Source organism: Sclerotinia sclerotiorum, genomic scaffold (genome assembly GCF_000146945.2).
Source record: "Sclerotinia sclerotiorum 1980 UF-70 scaffold_11 genomic scaffold, whole genome shotgun sequence".
Classification (NCBI taxonomy): Eukaryota; Fungi; Ascomycota; class Leotiomycetes; order Helotiales; family Sclerotiniaceae; genus Sclerotinia; species Sclerotinia sclerotiorum.
The window spans coordinates 836,817-862,512 of NW_001820825.1; the positions used below are offsets into that span (position 1 = coordinate 836,817).

General features: G+C 41.1%; 13 protein-coding genes across 13 annotated transcripts; 8 read left to right on the forward strand and 5 right to left on the reverse strand.

Annotated features, from left to right (window-relative positions):
- Window positions 1-165: 165 nt before the first annotated feature.
- Window positions 166-1,698, forward strand: SS1G_08440 (hypothetical protein; the record flags this gene model as incomplete). Its single annotated transcript, XM_001590650.1, has 2 exons — window positions 166-994; window positions 1,079-1,698. The coding sequence occupies 2 exons, from the start codon at window positions 166-168 to the stop codon at window positions 1,696-1,698; spliced, it is 1,449 nt and encodes a 482-aa protein (XP_001590700.1).
- Window positions 1,699-2,974: 1,276 nt separating this feature from the next.
- SS1G_08441 (hypothetical protein) lies at window positions 2,975-4,365 on the forward strand (the record flags this gene model as incomplete). Its single annotated transcript, XM_001590651.1, has 2 exons — window positions 2,975-3,354; window positions 3,492-4,365. The coding sequence occupies 2 exons, from the start codon at window positions 2,975-2,977 to the stop codon at window positions 4,363-4,365; spliced, it is 1,254 nt and encodes a 417-aa protein (XP_001590701.1).
- Window positions 4,366-6,286: 1,921 nt separating this feature from the next.
- On the reverse strand, window positions 6,287-7,144 carry SS1G_08442 (hypothetical protein; the record flags this gene model as incomplete). The annotated part of the gene is made up of 3 exons (XM_001590652.1): window positions 6,287-6,528; window positions 6,795-6,885; window positions 6,953-7,144. The coding sequence occupies 3 exons, from the start codon at window positions 7,142-7,144 to the stop codon at window positions 6,287-6,289; spliced, it is 525 nt and encodes a 174-aa protein (XP_001590702.1).
- An 863-nt stretch (window positions 7,145-8,007) lies between these two features.
- On the forward strand, window positions 8,008-8,753 carry SS1G_08443 (predicted protein; the record flags this gene model as incomplete). The annotated part of the gene is made up of 3 exons (XM_001590653.1): window positions 8,008-8,091; window positions 8,162-8,256; window positions 8,348-8,753. The coding sequence occupies 3 exons, from the start codon at window positions 8,008-8,010 to the stop codon at window positions 8,751-8,753; spliced, it is 585 nt and encodes a 194-aa protein (XP_001590703.1).
- Window positions 8,754-9,511: 758 nt separating this feature from the next.
- SS1G_08444 (predicted protein) lies at window positions 9,512-10,729 on the reverse strand (the record flags this gene model as incomplete). Its single annotated transcript, XM_001590654.1, has 3 exons — window positions 9,512-9,742; window positions 9,997-10,134; window positions 10,709-10,729. 3 exons carry the CDS (start codon window positions 10,727-10,729, stop codon window positions 9,512-9,514), a joined length of 390 nt encoding a protein of 129 aa, XP_001590704.1.
- Window positions 10,730-11,599: 870 nt separating this feature from the next.
- On the forward strand, window positions 11,600-12,837 carry SS1G_08445 (predicted protein; the record flags this gene model as incomplete). Its single annotated transcript, XM_001590655.1, has 4 exons — window positions 11,600-11,679; window positions 11,917-11,956; window positions 12,162-12,226; window positions 12,402-12,837. The coding sequence occupies 4 exons, from the start codon at window positions 11,600-11,602 to the stop codon at window positions 12,835-12,837; spliced, it is 621 nt and encodes a 206-aa protein (XP_001590705.1).
- A 420-nt stretch (window positions 12,838-13,257) lies between these two features.
- SS1G_08446 (predicted protein) lies at window positions 13,258-13,750 on the forward strand (the record flags this gene model as incomplete). The annotated part of the gene is made up of 3 exons (XM_001590656.1): window positions 13,258-13,316; window positions 13,386-13,428; window positions 13,679-13,750. 3 exons carry the CDS (start codon window positions 13,258-13,260, stop codon window positions 13,748-13,750), a joined length of 174 nt encoding a protein of 57 aa, XP_001590706.1.
- Window positions 13,751-14,620: 870 nt separating this feature from the next.
- SS1G_08447 (predicted protein) lies at window positions 14,621-15,393 on the reverse strand (the record flags this gene model as incomplete). The annotated part of the gene is made up of 3 exons (XM_001590657.1): window positions 14,621-14,998; window positions 15,051-15,148; window positions 15,375-15,393. The coding sequence occupies 3 exons, from the start codon at window positions 15,391-15,393 to the stop codon at window positions 14,621-14,623; spliced, it is 495 nt and encodes a 164-aa protein (XP_001590707.1).
- Window positions 15,394-15,879: 486 nt separating this feature from the next.
- Window positions 15,880-16,684, reverse strand: SS1G_08448 (predicted protein; the record flags this gene model as incomplete). Its single annotated transcript, XM_001590658.1, has 3 exons — window positions 15,880-16,014; window positions 16,100-16,368; window positions 16,672-16,684. The coding sequence occupies 3 exons, from the start codon at window positions 16,682-16,684 to the stop codon at window positions 15,880-15,882; spliced, it is 417 nt and encodes a 138-aa protein (XP_001590708.1).
- A 480-nt stretch (window positions 16,685-17,164) lies between these two features.
- On the reverse strand, window positions 17,165-19,602 carry SS1G_08449 (hypothetical protein; the record flags this gene model as incomplete). The annotated part of the gene is made up of 4 exons (XM_001590659.1): window positions 17,165-17,251; window positions 17,593-18,936; window positions 19,311-19,392; window positions 19,502-19,602. The coding sequence occupies 4 exons, from the start codon at window positions 19,600-19,602 to the stop codon at window positions 17,165-17,167; spliced, it is 1,614 nt and encodes a 537-aa protein (XP_001590709.1).
- A 1,856-nt stretch (window positions 19,603-21,458) lies between these two features.
- Window positions 21,459-21,792, forward strand: SS1G_08450 (hypothetical protein; the record flags this gene model as incomplete). The annotated part of the gene is made up of 2 exons (XM_001590660.1): window positions 21,459-21,529; window positions 21,579-21,792. 2 exons carry the CDS (start codon window positions 21,459-21,461, stop codon window positions 21,790-21,792), a joined length of 285 nt encoding a protein of 94 aa, XP_001590710.1.
- A 1,025-nt stretch (window positions 21,793-22,817) lies between these two features.
- SS1G_08451 (predicted protein) lies at window positions 22,818-23,069 on the forward strand (the record flags this gene model as incomplete). Its single annotated transcript, XM_001590661.1, has 1 exon — window positions 22,818-23,069. One exon carries the CDS (start codon window positions 22,818-22,820, stop codon window positions 23,067-23,069), a length of 252 nt encoding a protein of 83 aa, XP_001590711.1.
- A 1,365-nt stretch (window positions 23,070-24,434) lies between these two features.
- SS1G_08452 (predicted protein) lies at window positions 24,435-25,470 on the forward strand (the record flags this gene model as incomplete). Its single annotated transcript, XM_001590662.1, has 5 exons — window positions 24,435-24,468; window positions 24,512-24,620; window positions 24,767-24,793; window positions 25,301-25,329; window positions 25,463-25,470. The coding sequence occupies 5 exons, from the start codon at window positions 24,435-24,437 to the stop codon at window positions 25,468-25,470; spliced, it is 207 nt and encodes a 68-aa protein (XP_001590712.1).
- Window positions 25,471-25,696: the final 226 nt, after the last annotated feature.

A 25,696-nucleotide genomic window follows, 5' to 3' on the forward strand; every position in this document is an offset into this window, starting at 1 on the left:
CGGCACAACTTCAACGGTTGTTAACTGACAGACCTGAGTCAAGCAGGCAGTTGGGTGACTCACGAATCACATCAAATTACCTATCTACTCTTATCCATCCGTACAATGTAACCACAAAATTTCTATCACACATTACACAGCTATTTCGTATCGAACACGACGAAAATGCCTACACTCGAGGAATCCATGACCTCGGCACTCAAATCCCGAGCTCAGAAATCCTCCTTGAGAAATTTATCTTTACCATCTACTATACAAACTACAAGCGGTGTTACACCAATAGACTTCTCATCTAATGATTTTCTGTCACTGTCAACTTCTCCACTGCTACATAATGAGTATCTTTCACTACTACGGAGCCACCTGTCACCTCCGTCATCTCAATCCCCAGCATCGTCTTCATCTCCGCCAACCCTAGGTAGCACAGGTTCTCGTCTTTTAACCGGGAATTCACCTCTGGCGCTCAATCTCGAATCCCTAATCTCCCAATTTCACCGTTCTCCACACCTTGGTTCCGGTGCTCTTCTCTTTAACTCAGGCTTCGATGCCAATTCCGCATTTTTCGCTTGCGTTCCGCAGAAAGGAGATCTCGTAGTCTACGATGAGCAAATTCATGCAAGCGTTCATGAAGGAATGAGGGGATCACGTGCTAAGAAATTTCTTTCATTTGTACATAATGATGTTGGAGATTTACGGAGGGTATTGGAAAGTGTGGGACAAGTAGAAGAAATGGGCAATGTCTTTGTTGCGGTGGAAGGCTTGTATAGTATGGATGGCGACGTATGTCCTTTGCGTGCGGTAGTAGAGGTTGTGGAGGAGATTTTTGGATTAGGAGGAATTACTGAGGGTGGGAGAGGATATATTGCGGTGGATGAGGCACATTCAACTGGGGTTTATGGACCGCAGGGACGAGGACTGGTTTGTGAATTAGGCTTAGAGGAGAAGATCTTTGCTAGGTTACATACTTTTGGCAAGGCGCTAGCTGGAAATGGTGGTATGTTATTTTCTATGTCCCTTTATCCCATCCACTGTAGAGGTATGTCGAAATTTGTGAATTGAGGTGCTAAAATTAACATAGCCATAATCTTAACCACCCCTCTGACTCGTCATTACCTCCTCAACTACGCCCGCCCTCTCATCTACAGCACTTCGCTCTCTACCCCATCACTCCTTCTCATCGCAGCTTCCTACTCACTTCTGCTTTCCTCAAGCACTCAATCTCTACCATCTCATCTTCGTTCTCTATCTCACCATCTCAAATCTTTACTTTCTGACATTCCTCATTCACACTATCTGAAACCGCAACCCCAAAACTCCGAACCATACACTGAGGATCTAAACTGGACACCAATTTTCTCTCTTCAAACACCTGAGCCAAAGGACCTAGCAAGTTATTGTCAAAAGGCGGGGTACAATGTAAGGGCAATAATGAGTCCGACGGTTAAAAAGGGAAGTGAAAGGGTGAGGGTTTGTCTACATGCAGGGAATACGTTTAAAGAAATTGAGGGATTGGTGGAATGTGTTAGAGAATGGATTGAGATGATGGAGAAGAAAGGGGAGATTCAGGTTGGTGATAATGTCTTGGGAATTCAATCCCCTCTAGCATCTGACTCTTCGGTTGGAGTTCAAAAAGGGTATACTGTAGATGTAGGTGCAAGTTTTGGAGAGAGGCCCCAAGAACAGAGAGCAAAACTATAGAAGCACCACGTGTTAGGAAACAGAAATTTCAGGATGTATATACGAGGATATAAAAGTACAGTCAACAGAAAGCCTAGAAAGCTAGTCAATTGCAAGCAGGGTCTACAGATAGCTATCAGACCTAGTCACTATCTCCGAAACAAATAAGCCGAAACTCAAAAGTATATCTAAAAGATCTTCAAGTTTGAAGCAGGGTACAAGAAATTCTCGGAAGGTGGTAGATCATACAGAGTAGATAATAGTAATACAGATAAAAGTATGAACGGATTTCTCATTGAAACGAAGCTAAACCAAGGCCAATGTGATTTGGTGAAATCTTTCCATTTACAATGGTTGGACGGATAATTGCAGGTTCCAAAGCTTGGTATCTGTATCCATAGCTCTGACTCGGGTCTCAATGCCAATGCACTAGGTAAAATCGGAAAAACACTTGATAGAATATGCAGTACTGTACTCGAGTACCTAGTTAACAATTTATTGTATTGTGAGATATACTCCCTATGATATTACCACATTGGTAAATATCAAGCTCTTTTCAGGATCCAAGCTCCAGATACCTACCTACCTACCTACCTAGAAACATTACCCCAAAAATCAGAACCCTCTTCCCAATCTTTCCACAACTAGCAATATCAGCTACGGACTACAAATATCCAAACGCCGCCGCAAGTCGCCCAAGATCTTCCTAGATAACCTCGGTTATCCAATCATGCCAGCTAACATCTCAGCAGCCCAGCCCAAGCTCCAACACGGGCCGACCCACTCAACGGCATGATAGCGGGGCAGCAGGGAGCCCCCCCCTTTTCCTCACCAATCACAAAAGATAATTACCAAGCGAGCGATTGCCAGAATTATAATTTGTTGAGCTGCACATGTCTGCCCCGCCATTTAGCTCATATGAGGTTGCATCAAATGCATGAATGATTTGTGTGCACAAAAGTTAATAAAACCCCTCATTTAGTGTGAATGTTATGTTGTATGTATGGTGGGGTAAGATAATGAGCTGTACGTACTGTATTTCCGTAATGCTGTGTTTGATTTTGACCTTCCTGTTTATGTGTTGAGTCACGATTTAGAGTTCGCTGAATAGGAGTGGGTTAATACCTACATACTAGTAGCTTGGTTGAAGATTGTAATATCTGTCAAATTTGAATTGAGGGATATTTTGTTTTTGTTTTCTCGTTGCACTCTCTTTCACTCTATTGTATTGTTTCTACTTGTCAAACAGTGAAAGAGTGTATACAGATAGATTTCCAAACTCCACTCACTCACCACTATGGCGACTCTCAGAACTTCCCTATCACGATCCCTCATCCTCCTTCGCTCCAATACCCCTAAACTCGCACCTATCTCTTCCTCTGTTCGTCTTCAAGTTCAAAAGTCGAGAAACTATGGTACCGTATCATCTGTTCCTCCTCAAGCTACAGAAACATCAAGCACATCACCTAGTAAGGATGTCTACCAAGAAGCACTCAACGCAACTGAACCCCGCAGCAATTGGACAAGAGAAGAAATCAAGGCGATCTATGATAAGCCATTGATGGAGTTATGTTGGGGTGCTGGTAGTTTGCACAGGAAATTCCATATACCTGGGGCTATTCAGATGTGTACATTGTTGAACATCAAGACGGGTGGTTGCTCGGAGGATTGTTCTTAGTAAGTTTGGCTAATTTTTATTCTTTTTGTTGCTTTTATATGCATTACTATTGTGGTTTTCGATACTCTCCTTTTTTGCTTTCTCTTTACAAGCTCTCAATATTTATCCGGCAACAATGCTAACATAAAATCTCCAGCTGCGCCCAATCATCCCGCTACCAAACCGGTCTCAAAGCCTCCAAAATGGTCTCCGTCGAATCTGTCCTCGCAGCCGCCCGCATCGCCAAAGACAACGGTAGTACACGTTTCTGCATGGGAGCCGCGTGGCGCGATATGCGTGGACGAAAAACCAATCTCAAAAATGTCAAAACAATGGTTAGCGAGATTCGCGGAATGGGTATGGAAGTATGTGTCACGCTTGGTATGATTGATGCAGAGCAAGCTCAGGAACTCAAAGAAGCCGGTCTCACGGCTTATAATCATAATGTGGATACGTCGAGGGATTTCTATCCCAAGGTTATCACGACCAGGACTTATGATGAGAGATTGGATACCATTAAGAATGTGAGAGAGGCCGGAATCAATGTTTGTACGGGTGGAATCCTCGGATTAGGAGAAAATAAGTCTGACCATATTGGACTTTTGGAGACGGTTGCTACGTTGCCTTCGCATCCGGAATCATTTCCTGTGAACATGTTAGTGGCTATCAAAGGAACACCACTGGAAGGAAACAAGAAGGTGGAATTTGAGAATATGTTGAGAATGGTTGCGACGGCTAGAATCGTCATGCCTAAAACCATCGTGCGTTTGGCAGCTGGAAGAGGAGAATTGAGCGAGGAACAACAGGTCTTATGTTTCATGGCCGGAGCCAATGCCGTTTTCACAGGAGAAACAATGTTAACCACACCAGCCGTTGGATGGGGTGTCGATTCCGTCGTTTTCAACAGATGGGGATTAAGACCCATGGAAAGTTTCGAGGTTGAAGCCTTGAAGAACGATAAACCTGCCACTACTAATACGGAAATACCGGTAGAGGCAAGTAAGGCAGAGATGCCAGGTACAGTTGCTTGATTGATTGTTTGATTTGGATACCCAGGGCGTTTGGTGCGCTCATCATCTCGAGTTTTTGCAAGGAGATTCGAACAGTGGAAGTGCCGTTGCGCCACCATTGGGATTGGCGTATCGGACTGAGATTGACTGTGCCACGAAAATGTTTTGCGCTATCGTGTGTTGTCATCTCGTGGGAATTTAGCGTTGTTTGTTTTGTTTTTGGTTTTGTTTGATGTGAGAGAATGATTGTTTAGAAGGGGAGAATGTATATACGGAACAGTAGAATATATTCTTGTCTATAAGATTATATAGGATAAATATATATAAGCTTATCCTCAAATCAATGTAAGTCTTCCAAAGTGATAGATAATTCGACACTGGCATAGACCGTGACATGGAATATGCATCTTGTTCCCTCACGCTCCTAATACGCGTTTCATCACTACCTTACCATCAATCCTACCCCTAAGTCTACTATCCGTTCTATAAATCAACCCTATAAAATAATAATCAGTGATTATAAGAGATACTCACACATAAACCCTTTCTATCATTCCCCTCACCCCCAATCTAGGTTATACTATAAACTACCATCCTAAACAACCTTTCAGAAATCCGAACTAGAAAAAGCTATAGTTATTTATGTAGTATAATAAGAATAACTGCGTATAAACCCCCCCCAACCCAACCAAAAGAAAGAATTCACACATTCATATTCATAAACCATTCGTATCCTAATTATCATTTGAAAAGCTAGAATCACAAATTAAAAGTATCAACAAAAAGAAAAGGGGGAAGTAACTCCAGATATCTCCAGACTATATCATCATCATAACAACAATCAAGCCAAAATCCCGTAGCTTAACCTTACCCGGAAGCCAAAAAAAAAGAAAGAAAATGACCTCACCACTCACCACAAGCATCCATCCATCCATCCATCTCATTGAGCCCATAAGCTTAGTTAGGTCCTGAGTAGAGCCAAGTTTCCGCGTAAGGTTAGTATAAGAAACACTGTAATCTTAGGTTAACGTTGAGGATTATATACCTACCTACTTATACTAGAGTAGATAAAAAATTGATACTTTATATTATATCTATACTACTGTACTCTAAGATCTTGATCATTCAACCAGGAAAGACCACCACTGTCAATTGTTCGATGAGTGTTCTAAGATTAATTACATGTTTCGGCCTGCCCTACCAGGAATGTTCCATGCGGATGGATATCTCAGGAGGGAGACCGCCGGGTATCGAAATATTTGACACGGGTATGAATGGACCTACCTGCTCGTATTTAGAGTTTAGCAGTTCATTTTGTGGAGAATGAGGAATCTTCTTTCGGATTTATATCCATGATTCTAAAACAATGAGGATGGTGTAAAAATATGAGTGTTATTTCCAATCATCCCTTTTTGATGTCTATACAATATGTAATATGATGGGTTTTATACTAAATGTATGCAAGTTGTAGCCAATACCGTATCCTGACGCCCGGCTCCGATTGAAAAAACGATGGTATCGTACAGCGGTCTATATCAAAAGAGTCTTCTTCAAATAGGTAGGATCCGCTTCCCCTTCACATCCTGTTGATATCTTCCTTCTAACCACACCCCCAAAATGCCCCCAGAGCATCCTATCACGATGGCTGATACACTTCCTAGATTGATCGGATGCGAATACATGTACATTCCCAGCAAAGCGATCACCATTTTACTCGAAGCTTCGACTATAGAATAAAAATATTGCGAGGACTTTTGCGTAATCGCCGTGGAAAAAAATAATATGGGAAAGATGCCAACACTAGTGTACATTATGGCCATGATAGTTGATTTTCGGATAGTAGACGGGAAACAATCGTTCATATTCTCGTCCGAGAAATCTTCGATGAAAAAGGACAGAGTCGATGCGATGATAAACATAAGAACATGGTTATATAGGAAAACTAAGACTTGTTAGCGAGCCGTCCGCAGAGTTTTGGAAGGAAAGCCATACTATCCCATTGACCAAACTTAAGATTTGGCACAATCTTTGCCTTCCACGCTTCGTATGTGCTGTATAATAGAAGATGAACGACCATTAAAATGTATCCAAAAAATAATATCCTGACTGGATCTTGAGGTTCCAAGGTTTGTTCGAGCCGTCTATCCCCATAGCTTGCTTCTGCATGCGCGTTTTCCAAAATTACTGATATGACGATGCCGGAGAATATTAGAAGATAGGATTTAAATGCAAATGGTGGTATTGGAGCTCCGAACAGGATGCTGTCGATGTAGGGAACCGTGAAGATAGTCGTGGTAGAAAGGAGTATATATGTTGGTAATGATAGACATTGAAGCGCTTTGTACGATAAGTAGTTTGAGACGAGAAGTAATATTGACAGAGGAAGCCCTGAAAGTAGGTTCCTCGTTAGCATCTGCCATCCCGGATTCGTTCAATTGCGCAACACATACAAGTCTTTGCCTTTTGTAGCTCCAAGCCCATCATTTCCTTCAGATATCCGCCCCTTTTCAAAAGAAAGATTGCTGCTATGGCACACCCCGACTAATCAGGTTCCAATATCAGTTTGCGCATCCTCTCAAGGTATGATGCTGAGTGTCCAGTGACGTACCTGGACCGCCAGCAAGAAGAAATTCAGATTCCAGTATTGACCTGAGATGGCATATTTCAAAGTCAAGGCTAGCAGGGCGCTGAAAGTTCCGTATGCCACCACATCTAGCCATTTCCCCGATTCTTCTCCCTTTCTCTTCGCGGGTAAATATCTATCCTTCTCCTTTCCCTTGCCATTTGGATAACCATTCATCGTCACCGGTTTTCTGCAGGGTTTATTCTTCTTCTTCTTCTATGCAGCTTCGATGTAGCAGTCATAGTACAGGACTGTAAAGTGGTCCCCGTCCCCGAATTTGGCTCCTGCGATTGAAATTGTTTTATTGTGTAGGTTTAGTGAGGGACAACAAGATAATAAAGCAAAGGATTAAAGAAGAGAGCCAAGAATTACTTAAGCTCAGACTGGTGGGTCGGAATCTCGCCTATGATGCAAGTGCCATATAGAGAGGACCCTGAATATTTATTTATTTTATCTCTAATGCTATCCATTCCATCAAATCACAGTCTTTTTCTACTTCTCTTGATAATCAAAGAAGCTAGAAAGGTGTAAAGTCACATCTTGGTGAAAATCACTATGGTTTTCTAATTCGATAGTTCGAATAGACTGCAAATGTATATGTGTCATTTAAGGTTGCTGACTAATAAGGATATGGGCTTGCTTTCATACTGCAATTATAAATTGCAATTGTGATGGATTGGCTCTACTTTGTTTGCAGGATCTATTTATGTTGTTATGTTATTAGGAAGAGGCATTTTATCACTGTGCCCTTGCATTCTGTATTTAGGCAAAGATGATCTATTTCGACGAGAGACCAAGTCGAATATGGTTCTCTGAACAGGCACTGAACAATGTCTCTCCCCACACAACATCCTTTCACAGAACAGTCTGTCCAACTCCTATAAATACTCTACGCCTGACTTCCAGAGTCACTTCTGAAGAATAATCAGAAATTTGAAGATACAAATCATAAGTAAATCAAATCTCTATCATCATATATTCGACAACCAAGCAATCTACGGAAATCATCGTAGATCATCCACTCCGAAAATCTCTTCAAGATGTCACAAGAAAGCGAAGAGGAGCGAGAAGGTGTTGAGAGCGGTGAGGTTGAATTAAGTCTTTTCGCAAGGCAAAACGAGGATGTCAGATGTTTGATCTGGCATGCAATTATGGAACCAGAAACTAGAGGCTGACTCGTGAATTTGATTACAGGCTTTACACAAGATATCCCATTACCTCTCGAATAAACGTAGAAAGCCGTGCGATGACTCAAACGTATTACCCAAACATATGGGACCGAACAAGTGGTATGCCAATCCTATGGCCACCAATGCGGTTTAATGTCCGCACAGATTCACTTTACATCACGAATGAAAGGCACATGGTTGACACGATCAGGGCGCTCGGTAAGAACTTGTCCCAAATCCAATCTATCTCAGTGCCATCAAGAATTATTCCGGGTATAAACATTATTCCTGCGCACCCTGCAGTACCACTCCCGGAGTATCTTCATAAATGGCACCAAGATCACGAAGAGACATTCCCTTTTCAAAACCTCACACACTCCATTGTTGAGGATCCACTTTGTAGCATGTCTATGTCCTTGATGCACAGACTGTCCGAGCCTGGATATTGCGCATATATTCGACAAGCAGTTGAGGAATTTTTTCAAGAGGAAAATCGTCGTCATCCTGAGTTTAGGATTCCCATGGTCATTATTGTTCCCCAGAGAACAAGACCTACTCCTTGCCGTGACTGCATTGGGCAAGCTATACGAGTGGAGGTAGGAATTCAAGGGCAGTAGTTATTAGGATGGGCTCATTCATCTTTCTCTTATTTCTTCTTGTACATCACTTGCTTTGAAATTTGACGTTAATCTGCATTCATTCCAGTAACTTTGTTAGAAACACGTGACAACCGTACTATGGACCTGTAGAAGTACACTAGTGTTACAATCACTACCTACTACATATATTCTATCATATAACTCTCTTTAAGATAGATATATAATAATAAGATTGTACACTTCCAACAAACTTGAACTCACTTCTTCACGATTTCTTTTTTCAGTCAAAAACAAATTGACGGTAACGAATACATCAGAATAAAAATGCCATTTCATTAACCATACTACCCATTTTCATAATCTTTATTAATTTTCACCCTTAGTTCTTTTACCATTTGCATTGTGAATTATACAACCTTCGGCACAAGTGACAGTTACCAAAAACCCTACCGAATCATAATTCGCATCACGATTTGAGCAACAAGCAAGACGATAATAACTCTCGGAGTGCTCCAGGTAAGAAGTTTCCACTAGAGTGTTACCTTATTTCAAAGCCCATATTTCTAGATAAGCCGAAAGAAGGGATCTACATCAAACGGTTTCTTTGCAAGATCTCAGTGGTATTTCATTAGATGTCAAATACCAAAGAGAGCGAGGCAGTATCACAATAACAATATATATTATAAACAAATGCAAAGTCTTTGTGAGAATCAAGTATATATGTCTTATTTCTGAGAGACGAAATCTTTTATTTTGGATATACGAACAGGAAAAACCTACAACATGGTGAGTTGTTTCCATAGAAAAGCTTCCCATCCCAAAGTACTGCTACCCAGCCAGCCAGCAAGACTAGAAAAGGCATTCAGCAGCCCTCCCCCGAATCCCCGACTAGTGTCTATTTCTCCAATCTTTGCACGTTTAGAGTTACTTTGCTCATCCCCGAGCTTCCTTCTTTCCGATGTCTCTTCAATAATAGCCTGTAGCTTTGCTATTTTTGCATCGTCAATCTTGGTATTCAACGTATACCGGTAAGCTCAAAGCCACCAGTACTTATCCCTCCTAATGAGCTCTAGTTTGACGAATTATTTTTCCTGGAATTGTTTAATCATCCTTTTGATAGGGGCTCAATCTTTAGCCATCTTAGACCAAAGACTCGACGATATTGCAGTCTGTCTGCGTTCTTCGTGGCAAGTATATCCAATTACGTTGTTTTACGATTCTAGCGATATCAGTATGGCAAAATTTATTCCTTGTCGCTTACGCAGATATGTCCCAAGTGATAATAAGTGTCCCGAAAATCTTTAAATCCAAGGCAATGTCCATTAAATGGTCTAGCGTCGATGTTGGAGGGCGGTGGCTGTATCAGATATGCTGCTTTGTGGTTGCGCTTCTGCTCTGACTAAAAAATTCTATATATCTCAAACTAAGACTTGGCTAGAGATTGCTCATTCCACTTAACACTTTTCCAATACATTGAGTGCCTCTCAGCATCACATTGTCCGTAATAAAAGCAATATTTTGTGTAATGCTTAGCCAAGAATTTGTTGCGCCCGATAAAGCTCCAACCCTTTATCCAAGGTCTTTCAGTAAATTTTTTCTGGACTTCATCTTGCCTTTACCGGTTGTCTAAGTTCTTTTCGTGAATTTCCTGTAATTGCTTCATTCTATCGTTGAAAGTTTCTGATTGTAGGTGTGAGAAGATTGTTTATCTATAGCGCCAGCTAAATTATATATATCCCCGTTGGAGTCGCCCCCGCCATATTATGCCCTAATTCGACCCATTCTAGCTCTTTCTAGTTTTACCCTGCCTGTAGCTCCCCAAGAATGGTTGCTGATGGAAAGTTGTAAGTAAAACGCATCAATGACGTCTTCATTCAGTAGTCTGGACTTTAGTCTAATGGTGGAAAGCTTTTGGATTCCTAGATTTCTTTAGAATAATTTAATCCATTAATAAATTACATTCAAATATTTACAATTTTCTCAATATTAAACATAGTTATTTATAATATTCAAAATATTTAAAACATTAAATTATACTCAAACATTCAATGAATTTCTGATCATTAAAAGCTTAATTCTAGTCTGCCAATCCCGACCATTGGACACCCTGGATACACCAAAGCAGATAGGGCGATCCCTAGGAGAATCTGCGATACATCTCTGATATGTCATACTTATATATAGCTTAAAATTCGCACATTCGCACATTCGCTTTTAAATTTCCATATGTTGAATTCGCCACTATATAGCGTATTTAAAAAATTAAAAGGTTGAGATTTCTTTAAAAGACCTCATTCTAATCATTATTCCTCTTGCAGCTCATAATCGCCCCAATTTCTACCGTACGATCGAATCAATTCTTAAATCCATAACCCGAAGAACTTTTTGAAGTAACTCACCACTACGTATATACGTTAAAATTTCATTCTACAAATCAAATCCCATGTTTTACTCTATGGAGGCATTAACTCCTTTCATTTCTCGTTGTTGTTGTTCCCATTTTTTAATTTGTCTTTGTCACATCTTTTTTTCTCGCTTAGTTTTACTTGGTATATTTGACCTCTGGAAAATAGAACAGGCGATAAAATATGACCGCACCGTATAAGTCATTCTTGGAGTCAATACTTCACTCCCTTATTTTGGCATCAAAAGAAAATCAAGAACAGAGATAAATCACTTAAAAAAACAATGTTGAAACATACATCTTCTTCATTATATAAAAAGAATTCCCTGCCCACTCGGATCATAACCACACAATTGTACATCATCTACAAATCATCACTCACTCAGCAACAAGGACGAGCATCACACAAACTCGTATTATTGCAAATTTCACTCGAGACAACCAAAACCCAGCACTCAAGATGGATACCTTTGAAGATATGGCAAACTTGGCAGAGGGTTTTCAAGTCAAAACCACGATCAAATCCACAGGCGAACCTAGGTTATATAGGGGACGTAAGCTATTTCGAGACACATGACAAGAGTTGAGAAATGTCAACTTGGATGTTGAAGACGAGTCTGAAGGTTCCAAATCTCAGCAGCCTCAAGCTCTCCCATCATCAATCCAAGGTCAATGCTTTCCAGAATTCACTCTTTTCCCTAAACTCCCACTGGAGCTTAGACGGAAGATCTGGGGATTCACCGTAGAGCCACGGCTGATTGAAGAGAAGTATTGCAGACATTTTGGTGAAAAATATGGACCACATTGGGAAAAGAAGGTAAGAACTCTCTTTCCTCTCAATATTGTACCATACAGTAGCATGCCTGCTTCTTTTTGGGCTTGCTCAGAGAGTAGAAATGAAGTCGCTAGGTGTTATGTGGACATTGCAGCTATATCTAAGACTCGCATGCTTTCTGAAAGGTACTCACAGATGCCAATTGAGACCATTCGTCCTTTGCTACGCGCTGATCCTTTTAGCCTAGACCAAGCAATTGCCAACTTCAAACGCCTTTGCGAGGAAGACTCTTCGCTTCCCTTGCCACCATCTGTACCTTTCAATCCAGATCAGGACATTATCCGCTTCGATTCTCTCAAAACTATAGACATTAGAGGTCTTCGTGAATGGCTATCGGAACTACGGCTTCTTCGTGAAAATATGCCTATGCCTTCGGATCGAAAAGCCTGGCGCGTTGATGATTATCCCTTCGAACCGCCATTCATAGTCCACCCTTCGCTTGTCAAGAGAGTTCAAACCACACCACAATCACTTCTTGCAAGTTTGACAATCATTATTTTGAGAAAAATGGCGCGATGAAGGCCATGATTTTCATTGGTTTCATTTATCAGGACCTCGACGAGTTCATTATTCAAGACTCTGACTGCAAGTTTCCCCACAAGCTTGATCTGCCAGAGAATCGAGAGTTGTGGACAAAATGGATTCTTTGGATATTCAAAGTTCAGAGCGCCCACGAAGAATACGCATTCATGAGAGCAGGCTCTGCATTCAAAGTTTCCAAAGTTGTAATCCGTCCTGGTGTCAAAATTGCAAGACCATTTGAGGACTGCAGTGAAGGTCAGAAGTACGCCCAGAGTATGGTTCGGGCGGTCAAAAAAAGCAAGCACTACATTAAGTACATCTATATTGACCCCCCGCAATAGGACTCTCAGGATAAAGAGGATTCAGACGACAGTGATCTTGGTTGTTTCCAGGTTTGGTCAGATGTCAGCAATTCCTCTGGTGAGTAAAACCCCCCATCATTTTTCGTACCTAGGTACTACATGTTAGCTCTTTCATATCAAATAAGGAACCAAAAAAATAAAAATAAAACATATTAATTTTCTATAAAAAGACAAACTTCTTCTCGCTCAATGTGTATGATCCAAGTGAAGTAAATTTGCCTCGTAATTAATCCTATCAACCCAAGTAATCAAAATCGCCACAAATTCTCCTTGCACTTTACATGACGAAAAGCTACTTAAAGAAAGTGAAATATTAATATAATCAAGATCATTTTAGCAGATTGACAGATAAATATTTGAAGATGTTTGATTTGAATTTGTTCGAACCAGATTTACACAATGACTGACATACTGGTCTTCGTGGATGCAGCCAACTTCTGGAATGCATTTCCCCTAGTGTTATTGATGACTATTCTCATTTGAAATTCCGTATGTTTAATTACAGTGTATATAAAGATTAATTGCAGAGAAGAGAAATCAATGCAGGACCACCGAACTTATACTCTTGTGGTAAGATAGCATATTTAGTCTTGTGTCATGCCACTGAGTATCCAAAGAAGTAACCTTGAAGGGTGTATTCTAAGAAGTCACTCCATTCTCCAAATTCACTCAGAAGTTTGGTCATATCTAGCAGTCTTTGAACAGTACATCACATCTAGATTCAGATTCCTAATTCATACCAATAGTTCACGATCTTCGTTCCAGTCAATAACTAGTATCCGGGGGTTTCAAGTCTCCAGGATAAACTTTTTACGTCTAGTATGACAGCGGTGCAAAATGGCCTGTAAAATCCTCCGCCATTAAGCTTCTCTATCAGGCTTTTTGTCACTAGATTGAAAAATACGATTATTCCTAAAATCTCAAAAATTAAATTGGTGAGCACAGTCTATTTTTCGTATATCATCCATTCCACCAAGCGTTCTCAGAACTCTATGTACCTCTACGGTTAGATGGAGCATATTTTATGCTGCAAGAGGTTACCTGCACCATTTTATTGAGTATAATTAACATTGAGAATCGTTTAGGTGCAATATATTGATGGCTATTGGTCCATTTTCTATAGATTTATCTTCTTCCGTGCATTTTCGATGGTCTGAAAGCTTTGTTCGGGATTCAGTTCGAGTTCAAACTTGTGTAGGAGTAAGAGAGTAAAATGATAACCCGGAAAGCAGAATCCTCAATGTAAATTTGATGAGTAGAAGTCCGGTCGGCAAAATCCAACCCGATCATAAACGTATTACATTTAAGTCTCCCCACACTCAATTTCATATATTGCCATTATTATGATAGAAAAGTCTCACTGATTGTTTAATATCAATGTTACAAAACTCATATATCTCCTATTATTCTTATCTTTCCTGTCCTCCTTGCTATATCCTCCTTATTCCCTTTCGCCTTCCTACCTCCCATCTTCTGTATCCCACGAGCCCTAACCCGACAGTAAGAATAACAGCAGTACCACTCACAAATCCGTTTGATGTTTTGCTGTTGTATGACCTGGTTGACTATGGTGAAAGCCATCGTGGCGTAGAGCATCATCCCCATCATAGTGTCTGTGATGACTTAGCCGTTGCTCTGGAAGAGGCGCACGTAAGATTTGTCGAGTCGAATTTTAGCCGTCGGGAAGGTGTCTGAAAACCAATTGAGGAGGCTGAAACTGTTGAAACGGGGCCTTCCAAGCAATTGAGGTGATGTGTGGCCGTCAGAGTGAGATCCCCGCCACAGTTTGGCGTCCTCCTGTGTGAATGAGAATTTGAGCAAAGTTCGAAGTACCATCAAACACATGTCGACAATGAGAGCCTAGCCTGTCTGCACACGCAGAAAGCTCTCTTTCTTTCACGTTCAACCGGGCCTCGTCTTCAGACAACTTGCGTCTTTCTTGTTCAAGGTCCTCCTTCAGTTTTCTAAGGCTAGCTTCTTTGAGATGCAGTTCATCCAGAACCTTAATTACACCTCCTTTGCTGGGCATTTGTTCTTCCCGCTCAAAACTGGTTTGGTGATTTGCCGTAAAGGTATGTTGAAGTGGTCTACAGCAGAGGAAGCAACTATTTATAGAGAATGGACTCTTAGCCTCATCTCCCTAGTTACCGAGCGTTAGTATTATATATATCAATAACGCGATGAGTACTCACGCTGTGAATGCATCCTCCTAAAAATGTCCGATCTCCTTCGAATTCTTGTCGAACGCGCATGGTTGATTTGAGGATGGTTTTTGAAGTAAGTTCTGGGTCTGGATGTGATCCTGATCTTAGTTTGGGTAATGGTTTTGAGTTGATTTAATTTTGATTTGGGTTTTGGGGGTCGGAGGGATTATAGGCAACTTGGTCCTTGCTCGCTTGCTATACGGTATGACTGTTTTAATTTCGAGGATTCATATATGACTGAAACATGTTTAGATTTTATTCACCCTGATGATTCAAACAAATGTCTACCTCAGTACATAGTCATACACCTACGAATTTCTATTTGAGTCATAATGGACCAACTTATGAGCCGCCGGACCTTAAGTTTAGTCAATCGAAAACATGCACTCCTCGAATTCAAAATATAATGCGCATTGCTAGCCATACAAAGATTATCTTCCGTTGGTGCAGGTTATCAGGAAGCCATTTTCTGCAGATTTACTCACAATTTTTCTTGCTTTTAAGGCTACATGTTCACACATCTATTTCCAAACTTTCGATTTATGGCAGTAGCTGTGGTTGGATATGGATTCTGCAGAATTCCTCTTGTCAGGGATCAAAGACGCGGTCAGATCTTGTAATACATTTCTGGGGCCAGGGACTCAGAGGATGACTCTCTTCTTGTTGCTGATAATCATATCTGAACACATACATCTGGGTTACAGTTTTTTTCATTTGATGTGACTCCTTAGTGAAGGTAGGCTACAGCCCACCAAGTTCCTTCTCCCCGCTACTATTTTCCCTTATGCATACATTGCCCACTAATACTTCAGCAAATTTAATGGCCTACGTTTCTACTCGACTTTCCAGTCGCATTTGTCCCTGAACACTCAGCAACCTTTTCACAATAACCACAAACCTCATGCCCACACTCTCCACATTTATCCTCCGCAAGCGAGTTCTTCCTCTTACACTATACAATCAACATCAGCATCAACATCAGCAAAATCCACCAAATTAAAGCCCCTCAACCTCAACATCAAAGAAAGAAAACTTACCGGCCCCCTAACAAAAATTTCCATTAAACCCCCCAAAGGACCCATAACCTTTGCCTTTGCACAAATATGATTACAACATGTCCAATAAAACCCAAATCCATAACTCGTACTCAAACTCGAACTTGAATTCCCAATTCGCTTTTGCATACCCAAGCCACGATGACAATTAAGCCCCGTTATTTTTTTCATAGCTCTATAAGATAATTTCTCGTTTTCCCAACTCATGACTTTTGCCCCTCTATAGGAAGGACCTTCGAATTTTCGGCGAGCTATGGGTCAAGATTGGGGTTTGCATGCGAATTCAGAAGTTGATGTTCGTGCAAATGTATCTGGGGCTGGTGCCATGGGCAGGCAGGACATGAGTAGCATGAAAATTCTTGTGTCCATTTTGCTTGTATGGAAGTATGTACTGTGAATAGTAAGTGCTATTTGTATGATATGCTAGTACTTGCACAACTGTGTATGATGAAAGCTGTTTGTTCTTTACTTCTTGATAAATGGAAGATGTTATATGATGGTTTCCATCAAAGAGCAGATTCCAAATACTGACTGCTCTAAACATGAGATCAAACCGTTGCAAAACATGATGGCTGTACTGGCCATATCAACTCGACGGCGCGAGAAGTCAAGAACTGTGTATACGTAGTAGCGTATTGTGATATAAAGAATATGGCGCAAAGAAAAAAAAGAATAACAATGCAACAAGGTAAACTACCATGAACATATGGTATTCAACAGCTGCAGTGATATAATATTACTATTGCCTCATCCACCGTACCTCCTATAATCAACCTCACCTATCACTCCTCACTCCTGTCTCTCCACTGGCCCCACATAGAGTTCACAATATCTGCGTACAAACATCAACAGCCAGTTTTCGTTCGTAAACCCCGCATCACTCAATGATGAGAAGCTATTCTTGTCGCTTGATCCCAACTATTCGCTCGCCGGTCCGATCGTCTGTAGTATCCTTCTCGTAAAGGCGATTCTAAACTCTCCGAATTTTGAATCGCCGTATCTATACCGAAGTATCTTTATCTTGACCAACTCGTATCTCGCATTGATTCACCCAAACGGTGCAGTGCGGGCCATTCTTCGATGACAGGAGCTACAAGTTGAGGTAGAAGAGTTATTGGAAGCGCCACATTGAACCTAGAATTCTGTCAGGAAAAGGAGCAACAGATTCAGCTAGATACTTACAGTTTTAGAGTTGTTTTTTGTTAAGTTGGCACATATCCAGAGCGTGCTAGGTACCGGCACTGGCATAGCGATAGAAGGATTCATCGTCTTTTTTTGATGGAAGGTCTGCTTTTTTGCTTTTGTTGAGAGAAAATAAATATCTGGCGGGTTTTTTAACTGGAGCAGTTGAGGAAGAGAGTTTTGATTTGATCGAGTTTCGAAATCTCCGTTTGAATCAGGGAAATATGCAAAAGTAGCTCATGACTGGATTTAATATTTGCACTTCAAAAAATATGTGATTCATTTATTCATACATAGCTGCCAACAAGGTTTCCCACATCAGCAAGCTGTAAGTTTGGTGCTGGAGACTGGGTTGAATCAATCCAGTTCTCCCAAAACTTCACACCCTCTATACTCACTTCCCTACATAGAGCTCCCCTTTCCTCAGCCATTTCAAGCTCTTCTTCTGCAACTCCAATGCTCCACCCAAAGCGTTCTGCGGCATCTTGCGACGTGACACCTTGTCCAAATTCTTGCCAATCCCAAGGTACTTCTTTCTCTGGCGGAAACACATGCAAATCCCTTAACCATGCTAGTAAAGTCTTTATAGTCTTTTCATCCGTCCTATCACTGCCTTGAACCACTAGCACCCCACTTCGAAACTGCCTTAGTCGTACTGGAAGCTTTAGCTTCTCCCACAATCTTGCGGCCTTTTCAAAATCCAATGGGCTAACAAGTTCAACGCCACCCCGAGCACGATTGAAAGTAGCCCATAGATCGACCAGACTAATTATACCACCAGCCTTGCGTAATACTCCTCTGGCATCATCCATGAGGAATTCTGCGAGGTTTCGTGACAGCTCTGAGATATATAGTGACTCGGCATTGCTTCCACCACCAAGCATCTCTTTTGTCGTGACCAAACCAAGCGCACTTGCAACGGCATTAGACTCAGTATTTCCATTCGCACCATTACTGCTCGCCAATGATTCTGCAAGGGCAATGATATCTTTAGCCGAGGACATCAATGCATCAAGATCCTCAAAAGCATTTCCTATGACAAATTCATTATTCTTACGTTCTTCAAGACGTCTCTGCTCTAGACCTGCTATTCCAACTGTTTTTGCCCGCTCGCCACCTGCTGTAGAAGTACCAGAGCCTGACCCACTATCTGTCCTTGCATGGCGGTTGGGTTTAGGGAAAGGAGGGGCAGTATGAAGAAGCCATTTACGCTGTATCATACATGCTTTGAGACGCTCAAGAAATACCTTTTCGCCACCACCCCGAAATGATAGCTTGATGCTTTCATTGGTTTCGGTTCCAGGAGCTGGTAGATTATTGAGCGTGGGGCCGGGGGAGTTTCTACGTTGCTGTGACGGATGCACATCTGTTGGGAGATCGTGGGATAGTAATGGTGCCCCACAAAGTTCGCAGGCTACAAGTGAAGAGTGGTTCAAAAAAGTGCATCTGGGACAGGCAACAGGTGCTTCACTACTCTGAGCTGAAGAGGATCCACTCTGATCAGGTCCGAAACGATTCAAAGGTGAATCGAAGAGATCCGATTGCGGGCGAATATCCGGACTACCTCTCACTGGCACTGGTGTCTTTAATGGTGTGGACGCTGGAGCTGGTCGATTGCTTGCACCGGATATAGCTGCCTTAAGGACATGAGAGAATGGAGGCTTAATACCACATGCTAAGCACGGAGGCAAAGGATTATTTGTATTAGATGTGGCTGGATCAAAATTGGATGGCACAGAATTCGAGAAAGAGCAGATAGGACAAATCCATGTGGCATTACTTGCAGGTGTGGGTTCGGGCGTTGGCAGATGAAATGGACTGTCAGTTCGAGATAATGGGGATGATGTGGCACTTCTGGAAGGAGAATGTAGGCTTGTTAAAGCTCGATTCTGAACTGAGGGCCGCTTCGAAGGCTTCGGAACAAGAGTAATCTTCGCAGATGATTTAAAAAAACCAGCCTATAACAATGTTAAAAATACATAGGCTCGAGGGTATGGCTAGTAGTCCTTACATAGAATTCAACGCGATCAACATCCTTGAGATCTATTGCCGCGGAATTCCTTCTAGGGTCATCATTATCTACATAACATATTCTATGAGATGTCAGGTAGACCTGGCCATTTTGATGATCTGGGATTTTGTATTTCCTATTTACATTTCGGGTAAGCAAGTTTTCTTCTTATTGATTGAGCGGACACTCACCCTTCATAAAGTCCAATATTATCTTGAACAAAGAGGTTGACCTCATCTGGCAAATAGAATGGCCTCAAAGCAGTAGTGAGGTCTAAATGTTTTAAAAACATTCGTCCGGACAAGCCATATACTAACAGTTCTTCAGGTGTTTGTATAAGAACAGTATTGTCCACCTCTGCTGGAAACAACAAGAACTAAGGGTTGTAGCATCTATAAGGACTTTGGAAAGTTGTTAAGATACTTTGGATTACTGCATGTTCACTTATCATTGCCTTATCGTGATGCAGTACAAGTAATGAAAATCTTACATAAGCAGCAGACAAAAGAAAATCAAACAGTTGAATTTAGACTACCGTACTCCGTCTTGACTTTGTTTTGTCACCTCCTGACCAATCAATTATACGACAACTCATTCGGTTAATTGAACCAGCCAAACCAGCCATTCTTACAAAACATTCATTCCACTTCCACCACTTCAACGTCGACAACTACAAAATCACACCCTTTCTACACCCCATCTCCTCAACAAATTCTCTTACTAGAAAACCTTGTCGCGTTCCCTGTATCGCATCACTAATATCTAAGAACACATTGAAATAAGTTCTATATGTTCAATACGATGGCTTCACCTTGGAGCTCGAATATTCCACCGCCTCCAGGTACTACGGGCTCGTATGGCTACCAGCAAGGTGAGAATCCAGCACCAGCAATACTTTTAATTCCAGTAATCTATCATAGTTTTCTAACAAATATTACAGTTCCATCGATAGTTGCCCCAGCTTATCATCCAGTGCAAGTCCGACAATCATTTAATCAAGCCCCACCCATAATTTATAACCCAGCAGTAATCCCCCAGCAATCACCCCCTCAATCAATACCTCCTCCTGTCCAAAAGAAGAGGGACTGGCCGCAGTCAGTTCGTAGCTATGTTCAGCGTTCATTTGATGTCGCACATGCCATCCACGGCATTGAGCGCGCAGATATGGAAGACATGTTAAAAAAGACCATCACCGAGGCATCCGACACCGATACACTTTACAGTCGTGATTGGGATAATTATCCACTCCCTCAACAGTTAATCCAAAACGAGCGATCAAAGGCCGCAGCGGCATGGCAGCAGGAATCTCTAAACTTTCAATTAGCTTCCACCGGCTTTACGAATTCGGGAAAGAAGAGAAAGTCTATAGAAGGAAGTAGTGATGATAATCTCACCGCAACGCCGCCGTGGCGTGCTAATAATCGCACCGGAAATGATGACCGTACCAATTTAACACCTTCCAAACAACGTTTCGATAAACGACAACAACCGTTCCAGGACGAGCTCTCTTATAAAGGTACAAGTAAGTTTCAAAAAAACCTTGAGAAGCGACAAAAACGATTTGACGGTGGCTATAAATCTACCCACAAATCTAAGACGCCGACACCCGAACCTATGATGGGTCCTTTGATTGGTACGAATACATCGTTAGAGAAGGAATATTTCCGTTTGACTACTGCACCTGTGGCTTCACAGGTTCGCCCTGAGTACATATTAAGGGAAACCCTAGATCTTTTGAAAAAGAAGTGGAAAAAGGAAGGGAACTATTCTTACATCTGCGATCAGTTCAAATCTATGCGTCAGGACCTTACGGTTCAACGCATTAAAAATGAGTTTACTGTCACAGTCTACGAAATCCACGCACGTATCGCACTGGAAAAGGGGGATCTCGGTGAGTATAATCAATGTCAGACCCAATTACGGGCTCTTTATGCCCAGAAGATTGGAGGGAACCCAGTGGAGTTCAAGGCATATCGTATCTTGTATTTCATTCACACAGCTAACCGCACTGCACTAAATGATGTCATTGCGGATCTAACTACAGTAGAGAAGGAATCGGAAGCAGTAAGACACGCCCTGAGTGTACGTTCGGCATTAGCATTAGGAAACTATCACAAATTCTTTAGACTTTACCTCGATACCCCGAACATGGGAGCTTATCTTATGGATATGTTTGTCGCCCGAGAACGTCTAGCTGCTTTGTCAAAAATTTGCAGAACGTAAGTTGACCCATCTAAATTGCTCATAAGATTTACTAACACATTCTAGTTACAAACCTGAGGTCAAATTAAGGTTCGTCACGGAAGAACTAGGATTCGAGTCCGATGGCGATGCTGCTCAATTTATCTGTGACCACAATGGACAGGCTTTATTAGTGGAGAAAGATGGCGACCTTCGATTCCTCTCTGGCCAAGCCGGCCAGATTTTTGAGAACGCAAAAGCTGAAGCCTTCCGCGCGATTGATATCAAGGGCCAAATCTAACACTTTTATACCTTTCGACTTGGGTTATATTCTGCCATCTCTTCGTCTTTTTCGTCATTTTCTTTCTCCATGGTTATTTCAAGGCAGCCTCAGCTCAAACCTATATGATTTCATTCTTCTGGTTGGCCTTCTTCGCTTATGAAACCAAGTGCGGGTCTAGATGACTGCTCGTTCCGTTTTCATCTACTCTTTCGAAGAACGAATCTTCGAGTCGATCAAGAGCAGACCTGAATTTTCTTTTTTTCCATTCTTCGATTGCGAACGACATAAATCCTTTGCACAGTCAAAATTTTCTTTTTCTTTAATGCATGGTGAATATTTAGGTGGAGTTGTAGTTTTGGCGCATGGGCGTAGAGTGGAGTGAGTGCTAGCCATTCATGGTAAGCACAGTTGGGTCGGGAGTTCGAGGGTTCTTTGCATGGTGCTAGTGGGAGGGAGCGTTTGATACATTCTTGGACGACGTGATGGGCAATTAAGTGTGCATCATTTGGCGGTATCCGCCTTTCATGTATCTTGTTGGCTTTTAATACCCTCGTAGATCTGTATATATTCTACTAGAGACGAGGGTTTACATCAAGTAGTACTGACAAAAGTTTGCGAAAATAGCTGGATACAAATTTTCATGAAAATTAAATACAACTAAATAAAGGTTCCATTGAGATTTTTTCGTCGAATGAATATGACATATACATACCTATATATAGTACCTCGAAAGTTCACACCAACAACTCAAGACCCAAGGCTCTCCATCAAACCTTGAATATAAAAGCAGAGCTGCTTTACTCGTAGATATTTTTAGTTTTTATCTTTGCTCGTTCTATCTCGAATCAATCGTTCAGTCATTCGCATAGGCCAAGAGTAAGATAAAGTCTAAACCTAAGAACTATGAATAGAAACCAAAGTGTGGATTTATATTTTGCGGTGTGGTTTTGGGTTTGGATATTGTATATTGAGTTTGACGCACTGAGCTTGAAGTGTTGAGTTATGGTTGGGTGTGGATCTAGGGTTGGATGTGTGCTTGGATAATGCGATGTGTGGGCTTGGTCGGGGAGTGCGGTGTGCAGTGTGTAGTGGAAGGTTTGGATTTGGGTTTGGATTTGGGTTTGGATTTGGGTTTGGATTTGGGTTTGGATTTGGATTTGGATTTGGATTTGGATTTGGATTTGGATTTGGATTTGGATTTGGATTTGGATTTGGATTTGGATTTGGATTTGGATTTGGATTTGGATTTGGATTTGGGTTTGGATTTGGATTTGGAGTGTGGAGTATATGCTTGAGCTTGGGTACAGACTGTATTTGAGTGTGGAGTTGGTCGGGGGTATTGAGTTTGACGCGCGGAGGGTGAAGTATGTGCTTGTGCTTGCGTATGTATCGTGTTTGGGTGATGTTGAGGGTGGACTTTGTCGGGGAGTGGGGAAATGGAAATGGGGAATGGAGTGTGGAGTCGAGTGTAGAGTTGAAGTTGAGCTTGGGAATTGGTGACTGGGGATTGTGTTTGAATATGGAGTGTGTATGTGCTTGGGTAACGCGATACGTGGGTTTGGTTAGGGAATGGGGATGAGGGATGAGGTATATGTTTAGGCTTACTTTTGGTTAGGGTTATGGTTACGGAGAAGAGTATAGGCGATAGTTGAGATGGTTGGTTGGATGAAATGGTAAGGTAGGGTAAATTGGATGGGGGTTAAGGGTTTGAGAGTTGAGATAAGAAATGAGAGATGAGAGATGAGGGTTGAGGGTTGAAGGATTTTATATGTATATATGTACATAGGAGGTTTAGAGTGAAATGAAGTGATTTTCTAGGAGGTAGGTTGTTAGGTAAGAGGACTATATCTATTTTATGACTTGGAGTGAGTTGAGGTGAGGAGAGGTGAATCAATAATTAATTACCTACTAGGTAATCTTACTAGTATATAATATTAATATCACTATCAATTTTTTCAGTAAACTCATTATATTATACACCCATGAAAAGTAAAAGAAAATAAAAATTAATAATTTTATAATCTAGACTAATAAGAATATAAAGATAAGGAATACTAGATATCTAATTCAGTATATATATATTATAACAAGCTAGCTAGATTAATTACAAGTCTACATGTATACTAGGTAGTTACGTCATTTTAGACACCAGTATGTTTATATGGTTAGGTTGTATACTAGGATTTGAGATTTAGATTTAGATTCGATGAGATGTGAGATTCGGGAGGTCTTAGAATCGCTATAGGAGCGCGGTATTTTCTTTCACGGGGGAAGGTGGATGGGTAAATATATCGGTTTAGTGTAGAATGATATGCAGTGTCTTTTGGTTATTAGGTTGGTATTTTCGTACTCAAATCCATGATTTTAGGGCCTAGTAGTAGGCACGGCAATGTAATGTGATATGATGTGATGTGATCTTAGTAGAATCTAAGATCTCTTCCTACAGCATCGTATCTATCTCACTATCCCTAGCCATCAAATCAAATCAAAGTCATATAAATTATATAACAGCCACACTACACCTTAATTAGCAATCTTCTACGTGTAAATAACATCGAGAAGAAGAAACCCTCCATATAATCACAAAACAAAATATCTTCTTCACAAAAGTCAAAATCCAATAAGGAATCGTAACTTACCGTATCTATTCAGCAATAATGATGTCGCACGAGAAGGAAGAAGGAAGTGAGCTAGGTATATACGACTGATATAAAACAAAAATAAAAATAATAAATAGCATGTCGTGGTATCTTCACGAAGTTTACGAAGAAGCGTCTCAGTTATATCGTAGGATCGATCGTAGGATGTTTCGATATCTTCGTTTCAGAAGTCGTTTGGCTTGTGGGGTCGGAAAACTTTATACTCCGTATTTGTATTTACTTCAATAGTGTCAATAGCCTCTCCAATAACATACCTAGTTGACCGTCAATCTGCCTGTTGTGTGAGCGTTGTTTCTGTGGAATAATTATCTAATCTAAGAGTAGGTATGTAGGTTGAAGATTTATATGTATGGAGATAGGTAGGTAATTGTGATTCTTATGTATGATGTGTGATGATGAATTCGGTAGGCTGAGTGTTCGGAGGAATTGGATGTTGTATTCCGTGATGGGGTGAATGGGATGGGATGAATGGGATGTTTATAGATTATGTAGATGCAGATAAGTACTTTTGCCTTTTTTTTCTTTTTGTGTTCAAAGTATATATGTGTGATACAGAGTACGAGTATATTCCTGCAAAAAGTAAGCCACGCCTAGATGTAAGTTGTGTACATCAATACCTACCTACCAGGTAGTATGTTCAGGCACGGTACAGGAGGTGGCTTTACGTTGGAGGTAGTAGGGAGTGGAAGTGTCAGGAAAAGTAATATAGAATTAATTAATTCAAGACGGGAATGGATTTATCGATGTTATACATATACTAGATGATAATATTGAGAGGGATTGAAAGTGCATCTGCCGGTATGTGTTCACGAAAAAGAAGAGATGGAAAATATATATAGATAGGTACCTAAGTATACATGCATTAGAAATGTAATTGAATGGTACTTGCAGATAGGTACGCAATTGTGTTACTTTACTCCTATCTATCTATCTATACCTATCTATCGCTTTGTGTACTATGCTCAAATCTTCAAAAGTCTAGTCAACTCTAACTTCTCACTAACATGAAAATACCTAAGGATTGATAGGTAACTAAATTGCCACGCAGAATAAAAAGATCGTCAAATAATAAGCCGCTCAGCCCTGAATTGATGGGGCACCTCAGGGCTATCAAGGCTATTAAAGGCTAGTTTTCACCTCAGCATCAGCGTGCCGCCGTTGAGATATTGATGGTGGGGGATAATGAGTATAATTGGATGATGAATGGGAAGTTTAAGACACTGCTTTTTTGAAGGAATCGATGATGCTGCAGGTCCCAAGCC